The sequence below is a fragment of the Sphaerodactylus townsendi genome, linkage group LG07 (genome assembly GCF_021028975.2).
Source record: "Sphaerodactylus townsendi isolate TG3544 linkage group LG07, MPM_Stown_v2.3, whole genome shotgun sequence".
Taxonomy (NCBI): Eukaryota; Metazoa; Chordata; class Lepidosauria; order Squamata; family Sphaerodactylidae; genus Sphaerodactylus; species Sphaerodactylus townsendi.
Genome location: NC_059431.1, coordinates 21359465 through 21380547, shown reverse-complemented (window position 1 = coordinate 21380547; position 21083 = coordinate 21359465). Strand labels below are relative to the sequence as shown.

General features: G+C 42.1%; 3 protein-coding genes across 7 annotated transcripts in view; 2 read left to right on the top strand and 1 right to left on the bottom strand.

The window, feature by feature from the left end:
- NADK2 (NAD kinase 2, mitochondrial) overlaps positions 1–4439 on the top strand; it is a 36460-nt gene extending 32021 nt beyond the window's left edge. For all 3 annotated transcript variants that reach the window (XM_048502723.1, XM_048502724.1, XM_048502722.1), the window contains 4 exons: positions 426–481; positions 567–620; positions 1030–1153; positions 1695–4439. In XM_048502723.1, the coding sequence (XP_048358680.1) occupies positions 426–481; positions 567–620; positions 1030–1153; positions 1695–1833 (373 nt within the window). In that variant the 3' untranslated portion in view covers positions 1834–4439. The remainder of the gene's footprint in view (positions 1–425; positions 482–566; positions 621–1029; positions 1154–1694) is intronic.
- Positions 4440–5399: 960 nt separating this feature from the next.
- Positions 5400–18405, bottom strand: SKP2 (S-phase kinase associated protein 2). The gene is made up of 10 exons (XM_048502727.1): positions 18261–18405; positions 16920–17170; positions 15860–15971; positions 14536–14679; positions 12541–12675; positions 10062–10160; positions 9219–9346; positions 8565–8616; positions 6450–6557; positions 5400–5951 (listed from the first exon to the last, which is right to left on the bottom strand). The coding sequence occupies exons 1-10, from the start codon at positions 18266–18268 to the stop codon at positions 5738–5740; spliced, it is 1251 nt and encodes a 416-aa protein (XP_048358684.1). The 5' UTR covers positions 18269–18405; the 3' UTR covers positions 5400–5737.
- Positions 18406–18519: 114 nt separating this feature from the next.
- LMBRD2 (LMBR1 domain containing 2) overlaps positions 18520–21083 on the top strand; it is a 40830-nt gene continuing 38266 nt past the window's right edge. For all 3 annotated transcript variants that reach the window (XM_048503386.1, XM_048503385.1, XM_048503384.1), the window contains exon 1: positions 18520–18817. The gene's annotated coding sequence lies outside the window, so the exon portion shown is untranslated. The remainder of the gene's footprint in view (positions 18818–21083) is intronic.

Below are 21083 nucleotides of genomic sequence, written 5' to 3'. Positions count from 1 at the left end.
TTTGTTCAGCCAAGCATTGGCTCCCAAAAAATTCTAACAAAACAGCTAGGGCAAAGGGGATTTTCAGCTAACTGATCCAGGTGCCCAGAGACCCCTAGTGGTTGCCCCAGCTTCAGCAGCTCCAGTTTCTACATATGAGGGCCAGTGTGGTATTGTAGTTAGAGTGGTGAATTCTGATCAGGTGAATCAGGTTGGTTTTCCTACTCCTCCACATGAAGCCTGCTAGGTGCCCTTGGGCTAGTCACAGTTCTTGCTGGACTCTCTTAGCCCCAACTACCTCACAAAGTTCCTGTTATGGAGAGAAGGGAGTTTCACTTGGAGATTTTTTGAAGGTACAGAAAAGAGACTATAAAACCAATTCTTTTTCTACTTTGGGGATTCTAAGTTGGTGAATTTAGTCACAATTACTTTATTTCTGTTTTTAGGTCTTTTAATATCAACAAGGTAGCAAATCAGGCTGTGGAAGAAATCCTTAAGATTGGTGAGTTACCACCGGTACACCTGTTAAGTAGAAATGCAGAAGACAATGACATCTAATTGAGACTCTTCTTCCTTTGGTTCACTAGCTAAAAAGTATGAGAGCATAAACCTTCCGTTGAACAAGGAGCTAATTCAAAAAGGTTAGTCTCTTAATGGCATGACTGAATTAGTAATTTGTGAGTCCCTGAAGAGGGCTTGTTGCACCTGCTATAGGATGGTTTTTGTACTTTAGAGAACTTGCATAGAATTTTCTGAGGTCATAAATTTTGGTGACTTCAAATGGTCAGTTTAATCTGCCAGTAGTCTAATATTATGCTTTAAAATATTATGTGCCCAAACCCTTGATATGGGGCAGGCTAAAATAACGTTAAAGCTGCTTATAATTTGACTGTATCAGTTGCACTACTTTTATCTTTTTTTTTCAGGATTAAATATAAACCACTTGTTACGCAAAAACAAAAAATCTGAATGACATCTTACTATAAACAAACTTACTATTTATTGGTGAGCTGATTTGTAGCAACTGAAATCTAACTTCTATCCTTCTAGTAACAAATGAATATAATGAATCACTACTGTATGATCCTGAGGAACCCAAGATGTTTTTCAGTATACGAGAACCTATTTCAAATCGTGTTTTTTCAAGTAGTTGGCAACGGGGATTTGCTTCAAAGTAAGTATTGTTTGCTAGTGACTGAAAACAAGAATCCTCCTTAAGTTTTATATTTTACCATATAATAGCATTAAAGATATATTTGTTTGGCTGCTGATACTATATAACCGAATTAGCATCAGAATGTAGTGGGGGCAGGGGGCATCATACACAGGTTTGAAATGTAGACCTTTTGAATGTCTTCCAAAACTATTGTCTTAAGATGTATGGACCTCTTGTTTTGTAATCAAACAGCAAATTATCTTCAGTGTACACCTAAAACTGAGAAATGTGATACAACAAACTGGAGTTGGCTGTGGCTTCCTGTTATGTAGCCTGTGCCAATATCGTAATTATTTTGTCGTTTTGCCTATGAGAACAAAAGTTCACCAGCAAAGAATCTCTTGCAGGGGGAGGGGGGGCTTAATATATCATGCTGATAACAAAACTGGTTGTTTTCTTCTGAAGTTACTGCAAAATAGTTTTTTCTTCTAGTATTTACTGGGTCTGAAAGTGTTCACTTGGCTAGCTGTCTGTAGTGTTCTTTTAAATGTCTTTGCAGGGTATGTGTCCGTTCTCGTTGCTGGGATGCCTGTATGGTTGTAGATGGAGGAACTTCTTTTGAGTTTAATGATGGAGCAGTGGCATCCATATTGGTCAATACAGATGACGCGTTGTGCACTGTCTTACTACAAGAGTGAAGAAACGCATTGGAAGCATTCAAGCCTCAAGATGTCTGGATAACAAAATGGAATGCTGCATTATTTCAAATGTGAAACTTGTATTTGCTCTACAGGCAGCACTGGAGAATCAAAGAATGAAACAGTTCTTCATTTCTTTGGAGGAGAAGTTCTTGTGAAACTGGTATTCATTGTTTATTGCATCTGATAACAGAAAACTTTTCTTGGGAGGCTTCTATTGGTACTTAAAAAATCTTAATGTGACAGACACTTTTAAAACTTTAAAGCGGCTCAAACTACTAGTAATAGTGGTACAATTCTGTGGTAGTTTGGCAAAAACAGGAAAATAGCTTGATTTGTTTTCTGAGAGTTAATGCTGTCAGAGTCTATTAATTCAAAAGTAAACGTTAGGTTAATGTTGGGGCTTATCTACCCAACCAGTTGAACTCACCTGTTGGTACCAGTAATTTTTACATTTTACATTTCTAGTATTTGTAATAGTACATAGAAACACCAATCTAGAATTCCACTGTAAAAATTCCTGGGAGCTCATGGATCTAGACATTTTCTTTTTCCCTGCCCCATTTGCTTGAGCACCGTGCTGCTCGTGTGTACCTGTTACTATGAAGAGGAACTTCATTGTGATCACTTTTGTCTCTTTAATCAATTTATAAGCCCATTTTTAGAACTAGTCCAAATTGATTTCTGTATATTTCCCAGAAGCTGTGACATAGTAATTTTTAGGCAAAAGTTGCATACTTAAATCTGGAGTTTCATTTTCTTTTGTAATGACAAGGAGTACCATTCCTTGTAAATTTCAGTGGTTAAAAGGATATATTGTATTGGGCAGATACAATGTAAAACTCCTTATCACTGAGCATATATTTCGTCTCCCTGAACATCATGTTTCTTTGGAATTATGTCTTATGAAATGCAGATGCCACACAGTCAGAATTCCTGTCTGCCATATCAGTATGGGTCAGCAACCCATAGAACTGTGACCATAGCCAATGAATTGCCACACTTATTTATTAAATTTGCTGTATGGCTGGGATTTTTTTTTTTGCAAATGGTGGTTGATAACGGTGGTCGACACTAGAGAACCTGCAAGGTACGTATCACAACCCAATTAAATCACTGCCAAATAGATCCAGTGTTTACATTTGAAATAGTAATGAACCTTCAGTCGGAGTCAAGTAAATGAGCGTCTGTTAATTAAACAGTAGAAAAAACACCAGTCTTTAGTCCTTAGCCCCAGAATGTCAAAATAGATATTTGAAATGACTGTGCAAGTATGCTTTTAGGCTAAAGGTAGATTTAGGTGGGAAGCTGTGTTGACCTGAAGCAGCAGAAAAAAATATTTTGAGTCCAGTGGCACCTTTAAGACCAACAAGGCTTTGTTCTTGGCACCGGCTATCATCATCATCTGCACGTGCATGAAAGCTTACACCAAGAATAGAACTTTGCTGGTCCTAAAGGTGCTACTGGACTCAAAGCTTTTTTCTTAAGGTAACCCATTCTTGGTGGTGGAGAAATAGCAAAGCTATTAAATTGAAACGCTGACATCTAGTTCTTTAAATTGTATCTGTTAAAGCTCCAGCTTAAAACACCATGTGCTGCAAAGCGGCAGCATAGTTTGCTGTGTTGAAGTCAGTGGGACTTGCTTCTGAGTAAAGGCGCTTGGCATCGTGGAGCAGAAATATCTCTTGCAGACTAAGAAAGCTGTGAAACAGGCTACTAAGCTTGCAGACTTTGTTTTCAATATGAATTGATTTGAATATTATTTAATAGCAAGTGGATAACTATGGAGCAAAAGTTTCCTAAATTCTGAAACAAAAGCACAGCCCGCTGCACTGTGAGTAGAGTTCCTAAATGTGAATAATCCCACTAACTCAGTTTTTCTTTCCTATCACGCACATGGGCACAGCCCTCCCATTCCCAGTGTCCTGGTGAGCTACCTGAAGCAGAGAGGGTAGAGAACCTGAATTGGGCTCTTGGCATGCTGAGTGAGCCCTCTGGTTGCAGAGCAGATGATAACGTCCTTGAAATATGCCATTTTGGGCTGTGCTAGAACCATGAATGGTTGTAAAAAGAAGACAGTGAATAAACAATGCCAATTTATCTTATGGAACAATAATGATTTCTCAAGCTCAAGGCAAATGACTGGTTGGTAGAAGAAAATGAGAATTTGCACAGGTACCAGAATAGATACAATTTATGTATGAGGTGTTCTTGGACCAGCTAATATTAATGTGATAGCGTATACCTACATTTAGTGGTTGCTTTCTGTGTGGGAGCTAAATATACAGAAAGTGAACAGTGTTAATGTGAAAGCCATGGACAAATCTCTAGAAAGCTAACTCAAGGTGTTGAAACACTTAAAGCATTTTGTGCTAAATCAAATTGACAATGATTTTTAAATGTCCACAAATACAGGTCGTTTAACTTTTTAATCAGGTAGCTTGAAATGGTCTCCTTTCATTCTCAATTGCTTTAATGCACATTATCTGTTTCCATTAACTTTTAATCTGGCCTCCAGATTCTATTAAAAATGAAGACATTGATTTGGTTTTACTAAATGTATGCTATACTTGAAAGTAATAAAGATATTAATGTTTTTGAAAATATTTTTGTCTTTTAGCTGTTTGAGGTAGATATCAGTATTCTCAGCAGCATTTAGTTAACAGGAGATGCTTTGTAGAACTTAGTATATTTTTCTTCATTCATAAATATGCCCTTGTGCCTATGCAACATAAATTCTGAAGCTAACAGCATACCTCTGCTTCAGTTAGTTATATCTGGCAGAGCCATGTTAAAATAGGAAAAGCACATATTTTTCATATTTTAGCATAATGCAAGAACTTTGCATATGAACTGTATTATAGAGAGAAAGATGGGAACTGGATATAGCTCAAGTTTGTACATTGTTTCTCTAAGTCATTTGGTCTTGAGCTCATCTTAAGCTGACACGCAAAGGCAGAATGTTGATGAATGGTACAGGACTAGCTCCTTACTAAGTGGGAGTATTCTGTATATCCTGGACATCCCCCCCCCCCAAGTAAATTAAAAGTGGGGGAAATCCTGAAGTTTGCTGTGATATCATTTCCCAATCCTCACTCTGCAAAGTGGCTGATCATATAGGGAAGGAAGAAGTTTCTCTAGGATTGGATGTCTTTGTTTCAGGGCTCAGAGGGGCTGGCTGGTCATTGTTCTTGCCTGGAAAAACAAGTTCCCCCTTTGAAAGCTCAAACTGCAGCTGGTCAAGAAAGACAGTAACAGCCCATAACATTTTTGGAGTCCCCACTTTGTCAACTTTAAACATTTCTAATTCCCACTGAAGGATAATATTATATACCTAATTATTTGCAAAAGGGCAGGAGTTTTGCTTTGGGTGCTGGTGTCAATATCAGCAGAAATTTAACAAGAAAATTGATTATTTAGGTGTTGTGTTACCTCTGAGCTGCAAGAGTGAGAGAGTAAAAAAATTAGTGCCAACTCTTGAGAATCCATGATTTATTGTAGTTCTCTCATGGTACTGGGTCCAGTGAGTAGAAGAAATATCTGAATAAGCAACTGAAACCAGCATATAAAAACTTGGAGGCTTTAATTGTCTAAAAAAAGTTTCAGGAACAGGATGTGCATATTACTTAATTTTACCAGGTATTTGCCCATGATTAGCATGTTGTAACAAATTCCAACCGTAATAGAAAATTCATCTGAAAAACCAATGGCTTGATAAGTTACCGAATAACTTGCTTGCACATAAAACGTGGAAATTAATGAAATTTAGTCAGTTAAAGTAGTTGGGTTGCATTGCAAGTTACAAATTAAAGCAAAACAGAACCAACTTCTCAAGAACTCCATAATCCCCGCTCTGAAGAACTGACACATCTGTTGCAGGCTTCTGGAAGCCCCAGATGCCACGTTAAAAACCCAGCGTATTTCTTAAACTCAGTCTGCACTGAATTCCCCAAATGTCTTGGTTCTTTTTGGAGCCAATGGTGGGCCTTGCAACGGTTGTAAAATGGGAAGAGTTGATCTTTATATGAGGAAGTGCCGCCTTTAGGAGCTGGAGAGAGGTTGCAGTCACTATTCCAAAAATCTGGAGAGTTTTGAGTGTAGCAATTTCACCAAGTTCACTAGAATGGAAGAGGAAAAAAAACTGAAATGAACACAATGGCTACAAACTGAATCCCCCCCCCCCCTTCCTGGGGATATGGGGGGATCATCCCCCTCACAAAGCTGAACAGAGAAGCCAGAGATAGTCAACTTCTGCAAGGGTGGTGATGGGGAAATAAGGGCTACAGCCCTCATGAAGAACACTAGATACTGTTGTTTCACATGAAGATGCAAGCGTCTGTCTTTGACATAGTGGATTAACCTCTTTTCCCACAGCTCGAGCCAAGAGCAAAAAAGAATCTGTCTAATCTCGCAATTGTTTGAAAGCATACAAATGCAGCAAACAAGAATCTTGAATATCAACAATGGCTCGCTCCATCTGGAGAACAATTGCAGAAACCTGCTTCCTACGTGTAACTTTATAATCATTTGTGACCTGGCTCAGGAGCTATTTCCATTCTCCCTGAAATATACTAATTTTTCAAATTGGTTTTTAAGTAAAGCAGACTATTACTCACAGTAAGGCTGCAGGAGGTATCTGGTAGCATCGACTAAGAGACAAGTGCTCAAGATAAGGGAGCTGGCAGAAGTATTGAAGGCATTCAGGTTTCAACATAACACTGTCACTGCAACAGAAAGTATCTGATTTAACTGCTTCCATATACTTAAACTCTACAGATAGACCAGCGAACAAAGAAATTGAGAGAATCAGTCATTAAAAAACAATTCCCATTTGGTTAAACTTGGTCAGAATGCTCCAGCATTACTAGATGTAAAATCCCCATTAAATATGCTAAATAACTGGTTCTGTTAAAATGAGCTATGTTGGTCTTTGACCTGATTTCTGGGAAATACTAGAAATGAGTTTTGTATTAGATAGCATGTTGTGTATAGCCATAGGCCTTTACAAGCTAAAATATATTAACAACTGAGTAAAAATTTCAAACATATACAATCCAAAGAATTCTAATATTAACATTGTGACCATCATAAGATTTTTCAATGAAACTGTATTTGTAAAGAAATGAGAATCAGTTTTGGAATTATGACAGTCATTAAGATTCTTAATAAGGCGACATTTGCAAACTAAGAGAATAAAAGTAAAAACACTGATACTCTGTCTCACATAAAGATGTCAATAGATTGCATATTCCTCCATCACATAACTCAACATGCTGAACCTTTTTTGTTGTAGAATGCTCCTAGTGCCTGCAGAGCCCTGAACCCTATTTATTTGAAAGCCTGATGATAATCGTTCAATTAACTATAAATGCTCTTGTATCAAAGGACCATGTTCAATAATGCACAAAATAATGATTTTGACAAAGGCTCCACATAAAAATGAATAATTCTCTCATTTATTCAGAACTATATTCTTATGCGGAAGCATACCATTTTCTCAACTGCTGCACCTCAACTGACTACTAACATCTTTATCTGTGACAGACTGGTTGCTTTCTTTGCCCAGATTTTCCTGGTGGCCTTAGCAAAAAGGGCCACCATGTAAGAGGCAAAAGAATCCACATCTGATGACAAAAAGATTCATTCATCTGTGTCAACTAAAGAGAATAAAGTTGACAAATTAGCAAGGAGTTTTTTTCCCTAGGTTCAGGATATAAGCAACAGGCCAAAACATAATGGAGAAGGTCTTCCACTGAACTACCACATATGGAAATGTGTTGTGCTAGTGGTTTTTTGGAGTACTGACCAGCTAGAAACTCCATAAGAGTAGACTGAAACGAAGCAAAATAAATTCTGTCCTGAGAGAATATGCTGTTATATCAGCCAGATAAGGAGTTCTGTGATGGTCTTTTTTAATGGTTTTATACCATTGGGGCAAATTTGCCCACATCCAAAGTCAACAGGACTGACATGGGAACCTTCCTCTAAGGAGACAGATCAGTTGCTAAAAGGGAAATGCGTTCGTTGCGCTTGACTAACACACTATTCGTGCAAGCCAGCAAAAATGCTGCAATTGCCTTCCCAGGATAAAGTATGCAACTCATGTTCATTTCTGCTCTCCTCAAATATACATTTTTTCCTTCACCATTATATGAGGGCCTGCAGATACACTCTCGCAAAGTGTGCTAGCTGCAATCTGGGATATAGCTGAAAGTGGGACCTCTACTCAGATATTGCTCTGCATAATACAAGCATGCTCCACCAGATTTTGACAGTTCACACACAATTGGGATTGGCTTGTTAGTATGCGGAAGAGCATGCGGAAGAGCATACTAGCAAGGGGAGAGCAAAAATTCTTTGTGTAAAGGTGTAGTGATTACCAGCTGTGGATTCTAATCAGCAGCCCCACCTAACTCACAAGGTGTTTGTTCTGGGGAGCAGAAGGGAGATTCCTTATGGTTTAGAAAGGCAGGGTATAAATCCAAACTCCTCTTTTCTGCTTGATTTTAAAAATCACAGTATTGGTGCAATATTGTACTGGAATCTTCCCTTGCACTAGACTGGATCCTGTAATCTACTGTCTCGACAGAACAACAAATGGAATCAGACATTTAGATCTCCCAATACTCCAGCCAATGTCTGAAATGTTCTGAAAGTTATATTATTGATTTTCATTTCTTCCTCGGGTTACCAGAAACAACAGTTATTCAATGAGATTCAAATTCTCTTACCTTAAATCTAAATGTATTATATTGCAACACCTCTCCAGTAATGTTTTAACATCTGAAATGAGAAGGAAAGTTCAGTAAGCCAGCCACACACAACAAATGAAGCACTGGAAGCTTCATGCAATACAAGCTTTTGCAAAAATGCCAGCAAGTTAATCAACTGAATACAAATATGGCTACATTTGCAGCAGTTTCCAATAAATTTTCCCTTTGGCCCAAAGTTTAAAATATGTTGTTGTACTAGAGAAGCATAGCATATTTTCCACACTTCTGGTATGATTGCTGAGAAGACACTGAAATGCGCTTTAAGTGTTTTGAGCTCCATGTCACTGACACTTGTCAGGAACGTGTTTTATTATCTCTCCTCCCACCCCACCCCACCCCACCCCCCGCAAATCCAACATTATGGTGGAATCTCCAGGCAGCCACCATTAGAGAGGATTCTCTAAGTGGCTGCCATTTTGTGCCGGTAAGTGCGTGTGTGGAATTCTCCGGTGGAGAGCCCATGATACAAACTGTAATCTGAGAAATGCAGGTGGGTCTGAACCCCTCTTCCAAATTTGGAACTTTTCATTCCCACAATAGTAACCGCAGTTTCTCCAGGATGGATGGCAGGTAACCCAAGCTAGATATTTCAAGCAAAAATGTGCTTCTCACCTGACATCAGTAAATTATGTCTGTATCCACTAAGGTTAAGCTCTGTTACTGTAGAAGGAATATGGCTGACCGCTGTTCCTACATGATCAATAGTAAAGTCACACCAAGCCAAATTCAGTTCTTCCAGCCTATGTGCAAGTTGAAAACAAAATTCGTTATAAAAATATAAGTGCTCCATTTAACAACAATTTAAAACACAAATAATAAATATGACACCCCTCAAACAATTTTCAATGTCAAAACTTAACTTACAAAAACTATAGGAATCTGAAGTGCTTTCACAGAATCATAGAGTTGGAAGACACCCCAAAGGCCATCAAGTCTAACCCCCTGCAATGCAGGAACTCCTGACAGATGGCCATGCAGCCTCTGTTTAAAAATCTCCAAAGAAAGAGACTCTGCTACACTCCGAGGTAAGTGCATTCCACTGTCAAACAACCCTTACTGTCAGGAAGTTTTTCCTGATGTTTGGGTGAAATGCACTTTCTACTAGTGGGCAAACTGACCTAGTCAAGTACTAGCCAAATCAAGTGTTTGCGTTAACATTTTATTAGCAAGCAGACATGCTCAAAGGTACCTTTTAATATATACTGCACAAGCCAATAAAGTGAATAATGGGTGAATTGGTTTCCAGTTTCACATTCACAACTGCTTGTGTTCTAGTCTAGCAAATAAACTTCAGGTGGGATCCTGACTAGCACTTCTGTGACTACAAACAATACAGTTGAATGCACTTCACACGTATGTGTCTCCAAATTGTGATCAGAACTTCTGCCATTAAATTCAGTAGCGTGGCTATGCAAAACCTAATATTCTCACGTGTGTTGGTGACCTTCCTCCTACCTGGAACAGCTTTTCAGGATCGCCTCCAGGGCTTCTGTAGAGAATCCAGAGCATCCACAGAGGTTTAATCGTATCAAGCTGGGGTTCTGTGCTATTTGTCTGACAAGGAAAACACAGACAGAATGGCCAAATATTGCAGATTAACCTGTATGAACACACGCTAACACCACCATCGTGACCAGAGTTCACGCCCTTCTAAGTCAATTGAAATCAATTGGCTTATCTGCTTAGGAAGGCATCGTTCAGTTTCCATGCCAACACCAGTGACTCTGAAGGAGAGTTGTGGGCTTCTCACACACAAAATAAAATGTGGAAGTCCGCACACACAAAATCAAATGTGGAAGGTCAATTATTTTTAAAAAACCACAGAGGGCCTCCGATAAATGGAATTTTTAAATGGCAACTAACCCTGCCACAATGGCAGACTCCTGAAAGTGTACAATCCATTCTACCATGAGGTTAAGGGATCAATGATATTAAGGCAAGAGCCAACATTATAACTTGATATACAAAAAAAGTCACAGCCATTTAAATAGTGCATCTTATGATTTGGTGGTATAAAAATAAATTCATTGATTAATCTACAGCGTTGTCAATAGAGCTTTTGACAGCAGAGACATCTCCATATACATTTCCACTGGGGAAGCATCGTGTCTTCTGCAGACACAGCTATTAACAGCCTTAGCTCTTCAGAACTTTACATACTTGTATTCTGCCTTTCCTCCAAAGGACCAGGTGCAATCCCCAAAAACATTCTAAAAGCATCCATTAGACCAGTGATGGTGAACCTTTTTGAGACCGAGTGCCCAAATTGCAACCCAAAACCCACTTATTTATCGCAAAGTGCCAACACGGCAATTTAAATGAATACTGAGGTTTTAGTCCTGCATGCACCCGCTGCTCTGCCCTGCGCTGCTCCAGTGCCTCCATCCCCCCTGCCTCTGCCCCACCCGCTCAAGCAGAGGCCAGCCTGCTCTAGCCTCCAGCAAGTCCTGCAAGCACCACTCTGTGCCTCTCTAGCATCTCCTTCGGCTGCACCGGGCCTTGGGGGCATCAGCCACCCGGAGCACAGGCACCAGGCCTGCCAGCGAGTCCTCCCTGCTTGCTGCATTGTGCCCAGCAGCCCAGGCCAGCCTAGATTTGTGTGCGGGGTGTGTGTGTGATTTTCTGCTGCCCACAGAGAGGGCTCTCAGTGCCACCTCTGGCACTCGTGCCATAGGTTCGCCATCACTGCATTAGACAATGAACACACTGAACAACACCACAAACCCAAAGAACTAAAAATGTGGCGAGCATAAAAACATACATTCTTTTAAAATGGTAAAATTGACAGCCCCCTTTACATTTTTTCCCCTAAATAAGGGGACAATGCACAGGAGCCCCTAAATAAGGCTGACAATGCACAGGGGAGAATTTGCTCCAAGAACCTGGCTGCCGTCATTCTGACAAGCAGGCTGGTTATTCACAGTATCTGAAATATTTGCATATTTTTCTTATCTTTTCCCTTTTAAAACTTTTTTTGTTTTTTAATAGCACGTCAATCTGCATTACACGAAGAAAAAAACTCTGTAAGTATACTGGAGAAACAAAACAGATTTCTAACTTGGAGAAACAAAGAAGAATAAAGGAAACATAGCAAATGGTCACCGACAGCAGGCTGGGGCGGGAGGGGTGGAGATTCTCCCAATTTCTTCCTCCTATGACAGTATAAAATGCACCCCCCAAAATACTGCTCCTAGCGGACACGGGATTCCCAGGAGCAGTTTAATGGGGACTCTACATATATCACTACAGAGATAAACACAACATTTTGAAGAGACAAACCTTACTTGTGTTGGAAATAATGCATACAGAAAGCTGAAGCAGATACCATCTTAGAAGAGCCATTTCCCCCCCTTCTCTAATACAAGGGAACTATTTTTTCCCTATTTTTCTGCCCATCATTACTCCATGGAATTCAGGACAGCAAAAAGCACCCTTCTCCCAATTTTAGTTTCACAACAACCCTCAGTTCAAAATCACCTAGTTATTTTCAGGGCAATGTAAGGAAAACCACCTCTTTCCATTTGTCATTCAATCCACCACTACAACAAGTAGATGCTGGCACCATCTCTTCTAATGCTGCCTGCCATTCAACACTTGCTATTTTTACTCTGCTTCTATTCAAAATGATTAACCATTTAAAATTTTACGTTGCCTTCGGGATCATTACTTAGTTTTTGAGCAGCAGTGGAAAGGTGGAACACAAATACTTTAAGTAAGCAGTCAATGACAAGATTAACCCAAGTGATAAACACTGCATGTCTAATTTGTTATTAATAAATAGATACCATGGTTTGTGGGTAAACTTTTGGTAAAAATTCATCCCATTCCAATATTAAGTATGTAAACTTTTGCAATATCTCAAAAGCACCAACCTATTTAGCAAGGGCTATTTGCCCAGTGTTTGTTTCTTGCCCACAATGCTTTGCTCACTCACCTAACAACGTCACTGGAAAGGCTGAGGCCTTCTAAACTGAGGTTCTGCAAGCTCCTGCACCGATCAAGAATACTTTGGAGGTCTGTAACTTGGATTGTACAATTGGACAAATCCATATGCTGCACAGGGAGAAGTCTGAAAACAGGCCAAACAAATTATGAACAGCAAAAGGTGCACGGAATACGACTTTAAAAACAAAGTTTCCATATCATTCAAGCAATCCAACTTAATTTTGCATCCTTCAAGAACAGAATCCACCTGCGAGAGATATGAGCAAGCTAACCTGCTTTGAATACACTTTCAAAAAGGAAGGGCAAAGGTCTTTCAGACATGCTTTACAGCTGCCAGAATGGGCCAAACTAGTCTGAGTTTATCAGAGCTTGAAACTGGCCATGGTCAGCACTTGGATGACAGACCACCAAGGAAGACCAGGGATGCTATGCAGAGGAAGACAATGGCAAACCACCTCTGCTCATGAGGGATTGTCATAAGTCAGTTACCACTTGATGGCAGTTAATTGTCATTATTGCAGTTTTCAATATCAAATGAGCTAAGGATGGGCTAAACTGAATGAGGCTTGTGAGTTAGCAAAAAATTAGACCAGTTTTCCCCCTCCAAACCCAATACACTTGCTCTCTGTGTCCAATCTCCAAAAGTTTCCTTTGAATTAGGGCCTTTCATTCGTTTGTTTATTTTCATTGTTATACCATTGCTCTTCGAAGACCCAGAAGCAGTTTACACCAGTGGCGTATGGCCCTAGGGACAGGGGGAGCTCTCTGTCCCCAGGCGCCACTAATTTGGTCACGTGGGGGCCCCACACATGACCAGGAAGCTGGCAAGGCAGCAGGAAGTCCTGCTGCCTCATTGTCTTCAAGTGCCCTTGGCCCCGCCCATGTTGTCATCATCGTGGGTGGGGCCAAGGAAACCCGGGGACACTGCCTCTCAGCTCCCAGCCAGCAGTCCCATCCACCCTCCCCTCTGGGGAGAGCAGAAGCAACTGACGCTCTGTCCTCATCTCCTTTGCTTTTATAAGCACGGGGGCGGGGCTGAGGGGGCAGAGCCCCCGTACTTATACAAGCAAAGGAGACAAGGGGGCAAAGGGATCTGGGAGGGGGGCAGGGCTCGGGAGGCCCCATGCACCTCTGAGCCCTGCCCCCAGGGCATAGTGGGGGGCACGCCCCGAGAATGACTGTCTCTTGGTGCCATTTTCCCACCATATGCCTCTGGTTTACGTCAAAGGACAATTGCATCAATTAAAACAGGTACATCATATACATCAAAATAGGTACAAAAATAACATAATAAATATCCAATGTTATCCTGTATAATGTATTGTCGAAGGCTTTCACAGCTGGAATCACTAGAGTGTTGTGTTCAGAAAATGCTACTGGAACACAGCCATACAACCCAGAAAACCCACAACACTCTATATCCGGTATAAACCTATAAAATAATACAGATACATAAAACCAATCTAATCCCATCCCTAAAACCACAGGAGCCCTTGCAAATAACATCAATTACTACAATATCATAAGCCGAAAGAAGTATCAAGTCGTAGCCAATTTATACCCTGTTTCCCTGAAAATAAGACCTACCCCCAAAGTAAGTCCTAGCATGATTTTTTGGGATTTCTGGAGGATGCTTGAAATATAAGCCCTACTCCAAAAATAAGCCCTATACAGATTCCCCGGCACAGCTGATCTGGTCGCATGGGGGGCACAAAATCACGGGAAAAAATAAGACATCCCCTGAAAATAAGCCCTAATGTATCTTTTGGAGCAAAAATTAATATAAGACCTTGTCTTATTTTCGGGGAAACACGATAGCGACCCAGAAGCCAAATATACTTCACAATGAAGACATTATGAACCAACAGCATGCCAGATAAATTCTGCCTTTATTTTGACAAACAGATGAGGGTTCAAAGGGAGAGGAAGCCTAAATGTTCAACAAAAATGAAAATGGAATGCTTTGTGCTGGTGACAGCATTACCTGCTCGTTTTAAACAAAGGATTCCCAATGCAGGACCTTGGACAACGGAAGGCAGCGACACCCAAGGGCAGTAACTGACCAATCACTCCCGGCAGCAGATTTTTCCCTGCAAGATCAAGGGTTTTCCAGAGCGATTCATCTATTCTGAAGAAAGAAAATGTGTTTTACTAGTTAGCAAACAAACTGAAGGGTTAAGCACAAAAGACTCTTGATAGCCAAGCCCTGACAGCAGATTTCTAACTCAAACTTTAGAGTTTCAAGTTTTAATCCAAGCAGATCACACTGACAGAATTCTCCCCACAATTTGGTCAAAGCTCTCTGGCTAGAGTATGGGAAAAATCCCAACCTTCAAAGAGAAGCAGTAATGCACATAAGCAAATGAATTTAGAAAAGGGGGCACATCACACATTAATACTGCTACATCAAATTGTGAAGGGCTAACCCCAGTGCAATAGGCCACCAGGACTATTGCCAACAAATCGAACATTTCAAAAATTATAGTTTTGGAGTTTAAAAAAAACAACTTAAAAACTGTAAGATAAAGCCTTGGTAAACTAATGTTACATAGCAGGCAGCACATTTGACAGCAGCCGTTAGGATGGAAGTTGAACATCACCAGGCACATATTGGACAGTTCTCATAACATCACTCATATACTCCACAGAGTTCTTGCTAGAAGAAACACAGCAGTCTGTAAACAAATGTTGCTTCTCCTGGACGCACCTAACTGTAGTCTTACCTTTGTGATCCAATGGGGTGTCAAACTCACGGCCCTCCAGATGTTCATGAACTACAATTCCCATCAGCCCCTCCCAACATGAGCATTTGCTATACTGGCAATGGCTGATGGGAATTGTAGTTCATGAACATCTGGAGGACCGCGAGTTTGACACTGTTGTCACTCTATAGAGAATGATTTGTGTAGAGAGGTACTGGTGGCCAGTAATATTGGTGGCTTTAAGACTCTAACCTTTGAATATCAGTTCTAGGATGCAACATTAAAAGGAGATTTCGGCCTCTATGTCCTTTCCAGGGCAACTGGGTGATCACTGTATGAAATAGGATGCTGGACCAGGCAGAACACTGGGCTGATGCAGCACGGCACCTTACCAACCTTTATGTACAAGCCAAACATTTTGTAGGACTTCTTCTCAAGTATTATAAATGTCGAAAAAATTACTAAAACCTGTGTTCCTTTGTGTAGTTACAGTCCTGGTCCAGGGCACCGTAACATAATCCAAACATCTTCCAAGATAAGGCTCAAACCATTCAACAACCACGGAATACTGTCTCTTTAAAAAAATCTACTTTATAAATCACTCACGAAAGTCGGTGCCATCTCTGGCAAACCTGGGAAACTTTTAGCAGGTCAGTTAAGGATAAGTAGGAGAAGATCCCCAACAGCAACTCATCTGGCAGGATATCCCAGGAAACACCTTGGATGGAAAAATGTTACAGAGTGAAACCAAAAGTAAGATTGGACAACAATTCATTCCCCAAGTGGCTTAACAAATTAAAATAAATTCAGCTAAACAGACATCTCACACTTTAAAATATAATGATACACAAGCTCTGAGTTGCAATTAAAATACTGTAACTGTTCAAGACCAGTTCTTCGGAGCTCTCTCAGCCCCACCCACCTCACAAGGTGTTTTTTGTGAGGGGAGAAGGGAAAGGAGTTTGTAAGCCCCTTTGAGTCTCCTTACAGGAGAGAAAGGGGGGATATAAATCCAACTTTTCTTCTTCTTGTTCTCCCCTCCCCGCCACTGTGGCCCTAAGGCAGGGGTGGCCAACCTATGGCACTCCAGGTGTTCATGGACAACAACTGTAGTCATAGGTTGGCCACCCTGCCTTAAAAGGGCACTCCTTCACCCAGGGACAGCTAACCATCCCTATGCTCCTGGCCATGTTCTTTGTATTGGTCAAAAGCACCCCTCTTCCCCAGTCCCTGCACCTATTTCTACCATCTCCAGGAATTGGACAGTCATCTTTCTGGAATTCTGCTGAATGACCTTGGGCTGGTCACGCACACTCTGCCTAACCTACCTCCCAAGGATGTTGTGATCATAAAATGGAGGCGTAAAATGTAAACTGTTTTAGGTCTCATGAAGCAGGTTAGTTCACACTTTCCTACAGAAATAAACAAGCCAAAACTGAAATTGGCCAAATAAAAAACGTAATAAAAACTGAGACTTCCTGCCCGATTTAAGTAATGACTTGCGCTTCTAGTTGAAAATGTACTTTAAATTTCCAACTGTGCCGATCACCAAGCTAAACCTTGCTATTACAATAAAAAGTACCACTGAAATCTCCATCATTACAAATTGACTATGGTTGAATGGGTTTTGGATTCGGAATGGATTTTTCCTGTCCCGGTTCTTCACCTGGCGCAGCCTTTCGAAGAAGCCTTGGTCTGCGGGCAATGACAAATTCCTTGTCCTTCACCTTCTGTCGTTTGGGGGGTGGGCCCACACACATCAGCAGCTCCTGGGGGGTATTCTCATTGGCTAGCTTATCTTTAAGGTCAGACACCCCCATGCCCAACAGCAGCTCCGACGTCTTGCTGGGATCCCATGCCCACGTGAAACTCGTGGTGATGTTACTGTCTGAATCCGGAATTTCCTGGAGATGTCTCCTATAGGGAGATAAGAGGCCCAGGGACCCAGCTTTATACACTAGAATAGTTATTCATAATTCCTCTTCTGCAGATGTTCCAACAAGTGGCATGCAAGGGAGGGGAGGGGCCCTGGCATCTGGACATGACCCACCCACCCTAGTGGAGGGAGAGGGGAGGGAGGGGGAAGGGTGGCATGCAAGGGAAGGGATGGGAGGGAGGGAAGAAAGTGAGGGGTGGCATGCAAGGGAAGGGTGGGAGGGGGCCGGCATTTGGGCATGATGCAAAATGAAATTGACGATTCAATATAAAACTCCTTCCTGTCCTTTGGTACAGCCTAATCAGTATGGATAAGGAAGGCCATGCCATATGCAGATTTAAATCTCCCCAAGTCTGAAGCAGAGACTTTTTTTCTACCCAAGATATTTTTAACTGGAGGTGCCAGAGATTGATTTTGGGGCAAGTCAGATGCTTTATTACTGAGTTAGTACCCCTCTTCATCCATGGCAGACTTCTATACAGCAACTGCACACCAGATGGCCCAAGGATCTGGGACAATACAAAACAATTTGATCTATGGTGGGGTAGCAGGCCTATGTACAGAGAGCAGAGGACAACATATGCTCATTCTTATGCATGGATGCCCACAGCCTACAATCCTCCATCCTCAAAACACACACTGCGTGAACTAGGAGTTCGGGCATCTCTCTGTATCTTCTTAACACATCGTGTGCAGACATCCTTTGGCAAACGCACAGAATGCATTTGGACGCTCGATCACAAAGCTTTGTAACGGGGATTTAGCAGATGCAGTTGCAAACCCACGATTCCTAATTTGCACGATCGGCTAGTCTAAAAAGGGAAACATGCAGAACCGCCATCCAAATCAGCTAGAGATTGCTGCCGGTCTCTGAAGATAGCCCGTACGTTTACTGGCAGCAGAAAGGAGCACCATTTCTGCGGCGCGATATTTGCGCGCTGCAGCCTGCAACGGCACAGATCCCAAAGGGACCCCAATGCGCGCGAAAGCGGTTTATTTTCTGGGCGGGATCCGCTGACCCTTAATTCTCCGCCAGCCCCCTCAGCAGCCCGCCGCCCCATCTGCCTTTACCTTTGCATGGCTCTCTAACGAGGTGATGCATCGAGAGCCGGTTCAGCCCCCGCGACCCCTCTGCCTCGTTGCTCGCAGCCCCCGAGCCCTGCAAAAGTTTTGCAACAGCAACAGCAAGCCAGCAGCACGCGCACGCGCAGCCCGTCCGGGGTACCGTTCTCCCTAACCTCGCAATGATTCCTGGGAGTTGTAGTCACACACCGCAGAAGGAAAAGCACGGCCGCGTCTGCCGCAAAGGCTTCTGGGCGTTGTAGTCCCGATAACGCAAATAGAAAAGCCCCACACATCTCTCTTTTTTTTTTCTTCAACCAGGACGACTCATGACTCGGCGATGACGGCGAGCGAGTGGGCGAAGCAGGAAGTGTCCGCAGCGGCCACGGCTCGCTCGTTCGCCGGCTTAGCCGCTTCCTAGATAGGGCCGTGCCGTGGTCTGAGGCCTTGACGAGGCGCTTGAAGTGGACGAGGCGGTCGGAGGCGTCGCTTGAGGGAGGCCAGAACGAACCCGGGGCTCCGCAGCAGCCGGTCCCTCTGAGAAGATGGAGCTCGGCCGGGCCTGGGTGAGTCCGAAGCGCCTGCTCTGCCGCCCTGACCGGTTCGGGGTTCTCCTCTGCTGGGTCCAAAAGGAGCAGTTCCGTTGTCCCTTCGGCTCTCCCATGGCCAATATTCCCTGTGGACGGTGTGTGTGTGGAGGAGGGGGGGGGGATGAGCTGGGGGGCAGGTGTGGCCCCTCCCTCTGCAGGTCTCCTGCCCCACAGCCTGGACCATCACCCTCCATTTTGCCCCCTCAATCCTGGGGAGGAGTGCGGGGGTGGAATGGGACGGGGAAATGAACAGAGGTGTTGTCGTTATTGATTTGATTTTTCCGCCTCATCCCCCAGCAGCGGACTCAGAGCATCTTGCAACCATGTAAGGTTGAGGAGGACCAGGTTTTGGGGATGCTACCACTTTTCATGAAGACAGTTAGTGGGTTAAGAATATAGGGTGCAGTAATTGCTGTATGGCAAGGATCCCGTTCGCCTCACTTCTTGCTTTCCGACTCAGATGTTGCATGATTGTGGTTGGCTTCCTCTGTGAGTTCAGCTCTGATTAGAAACATAGAGCTGGAAGAGACCTCAAGGGTCATCTAGTCCAACCCCGCGCAGTTCACAACTATCATCCTCCCACTCTCTTAGTGACTCTTCTCTATGCCCAGAGGAAGGCAAAGAACCTCCAAGATTCAATTGGGTTGAATTGTTTTCATCTTTCATAGCTATATTTCCTATTGGGGGGTGGGGGTTATTGAAGATGAAGGTATAGCCCTGCAGGCTGACCCAACCCTCCATTTTGGCGCCTCTCAGTCCTGGTGAGGAGTGAAGTGGTAGAATGGAATGCAAAACTGAACTGGATTGAGGACTACATTTTTGGGATGCCATCCCGTGCTGATTCAGGCAATGCTTCCATTTTTCATGGAACACAATTAGTGAGCAAGACTGTACAGTGTAACAGTGGCTATACAGCAAGAACAGTGCATCTTGCTCCTTGCTGTCTAGCACAAATTTTGCATAATGCTGATCGACTGTTCACCAGGTTTAGGCCTGTTTAGAAACAAAGCTGATAGGGACTTCCAAGGGCCATCTAGTCCAAACCCCTGCACAATGCAGGAAATCACACATACCTCATTTTTACTCCCTTCGTGACCCTTCTCTATGCCTGGAGGAAAGCAAAGAACCTCGAGGAACCCTGGCCGATTAGATTGAATTGTTTTCATATTTTGTAATCTGCTTTGAGTCTCATGTGTTAGTAATGATAATAACAGTTTGTAGTGCATCTGCATTCAAAACTGAAAAAAAAAACCTAGGGGAAAACCTGAGGGAGGGTATATGTTGGTTTTCTATTTGCATAGGGGTTTTTTTTAACATGATAGACTATATTGCTAGCAGTCTAAATTCAGTTTGTTCAGCTCCCTCATTTTCTGAATTATGTGAATCAGGCCTTCCGTGTCATCCCATGCAGAAGACTGACATGCTGAAAGAGTTCTGAGGTGATGGTATGGACTGTACCATTTCATGCTGCAGGGGGGGATCATGTTAAGTTTTTGAAAAATAACCTTTATAAGTAAGAAGCCAGCATAGTAGGAAACAAGTATCGTTTTCCTTTTTAATAAGGGACTTTTTAATTTTATCCATTTGAACACCTGCTTTACCTTAGGGTGCGTGCAAGGTAATAAGCCATGAACAGAACCTTAATTTGCTTAAACAGCACCCTAATATGCTGTTTTCTATTCCTGCATGTGGGCTAAATCTGAGAGTGTATTCTCTGCACATCACATGAATTGATAGAATTTAGGATTCTTCATACTACATGAGACCGTGAAGGTTGCCCTCCTGTGAAAAGCTTCCAGTATTCAGAAATGAAACCTGTTTGGAAAAGGTTATCAGAACATCCCTGCATTAAAGAACACTTTGAGATTTTGGCACGAAGAAGGGAAATAGGGGCAAGAGAATGGTATACATGCAGTTACTTCCACCAGATACTAGCATTATTAGTTTTGTTTTCTTTTAATATAGGGAGAACTAGCAAAGTTAATCACATGATCAGATTTAACAAATTTTGCACATATCCTCGTAAGTGTTCCTATTTTAATAACATACCCTTCTTTCACAACCCCTGTGGAAGAGAAGTTATAGTGTTGAACAGGCTTTAACAGATTTTGCTTTTAGAGGCAAAGGTGAATCACTTAGTTTCTCCACCAATACATTTTACAATTTTAAACACACCCTTTTTATTTGAAGCCTTCCACCAATGGAAACGTGGAATCTTACAACTTTTTGTGTTGTACAAACT

What these genes read in the sequence shown, in the direction of transcription:
- SKP2 (XM_048502727.1), bottom strand. An exon ending in CTTTCCAGTGACGTTGTTAG is followed by an intron (nt 10,161 to 12,540) that starts GTGAGTGAGCAA and finishes TTTCCTTGTCAG; the next exon opens with ACAAATAGCACAGAACCCCA. An exon ending in ATAATACATTTAGATTTAAG is followed by an intron (nt 6,558 to 8,564) that starts GTAAGAGAATTT and finishes TTTCTGTTGCAG; the next exon opens with TGACAGTGTTATGTTGAAAC.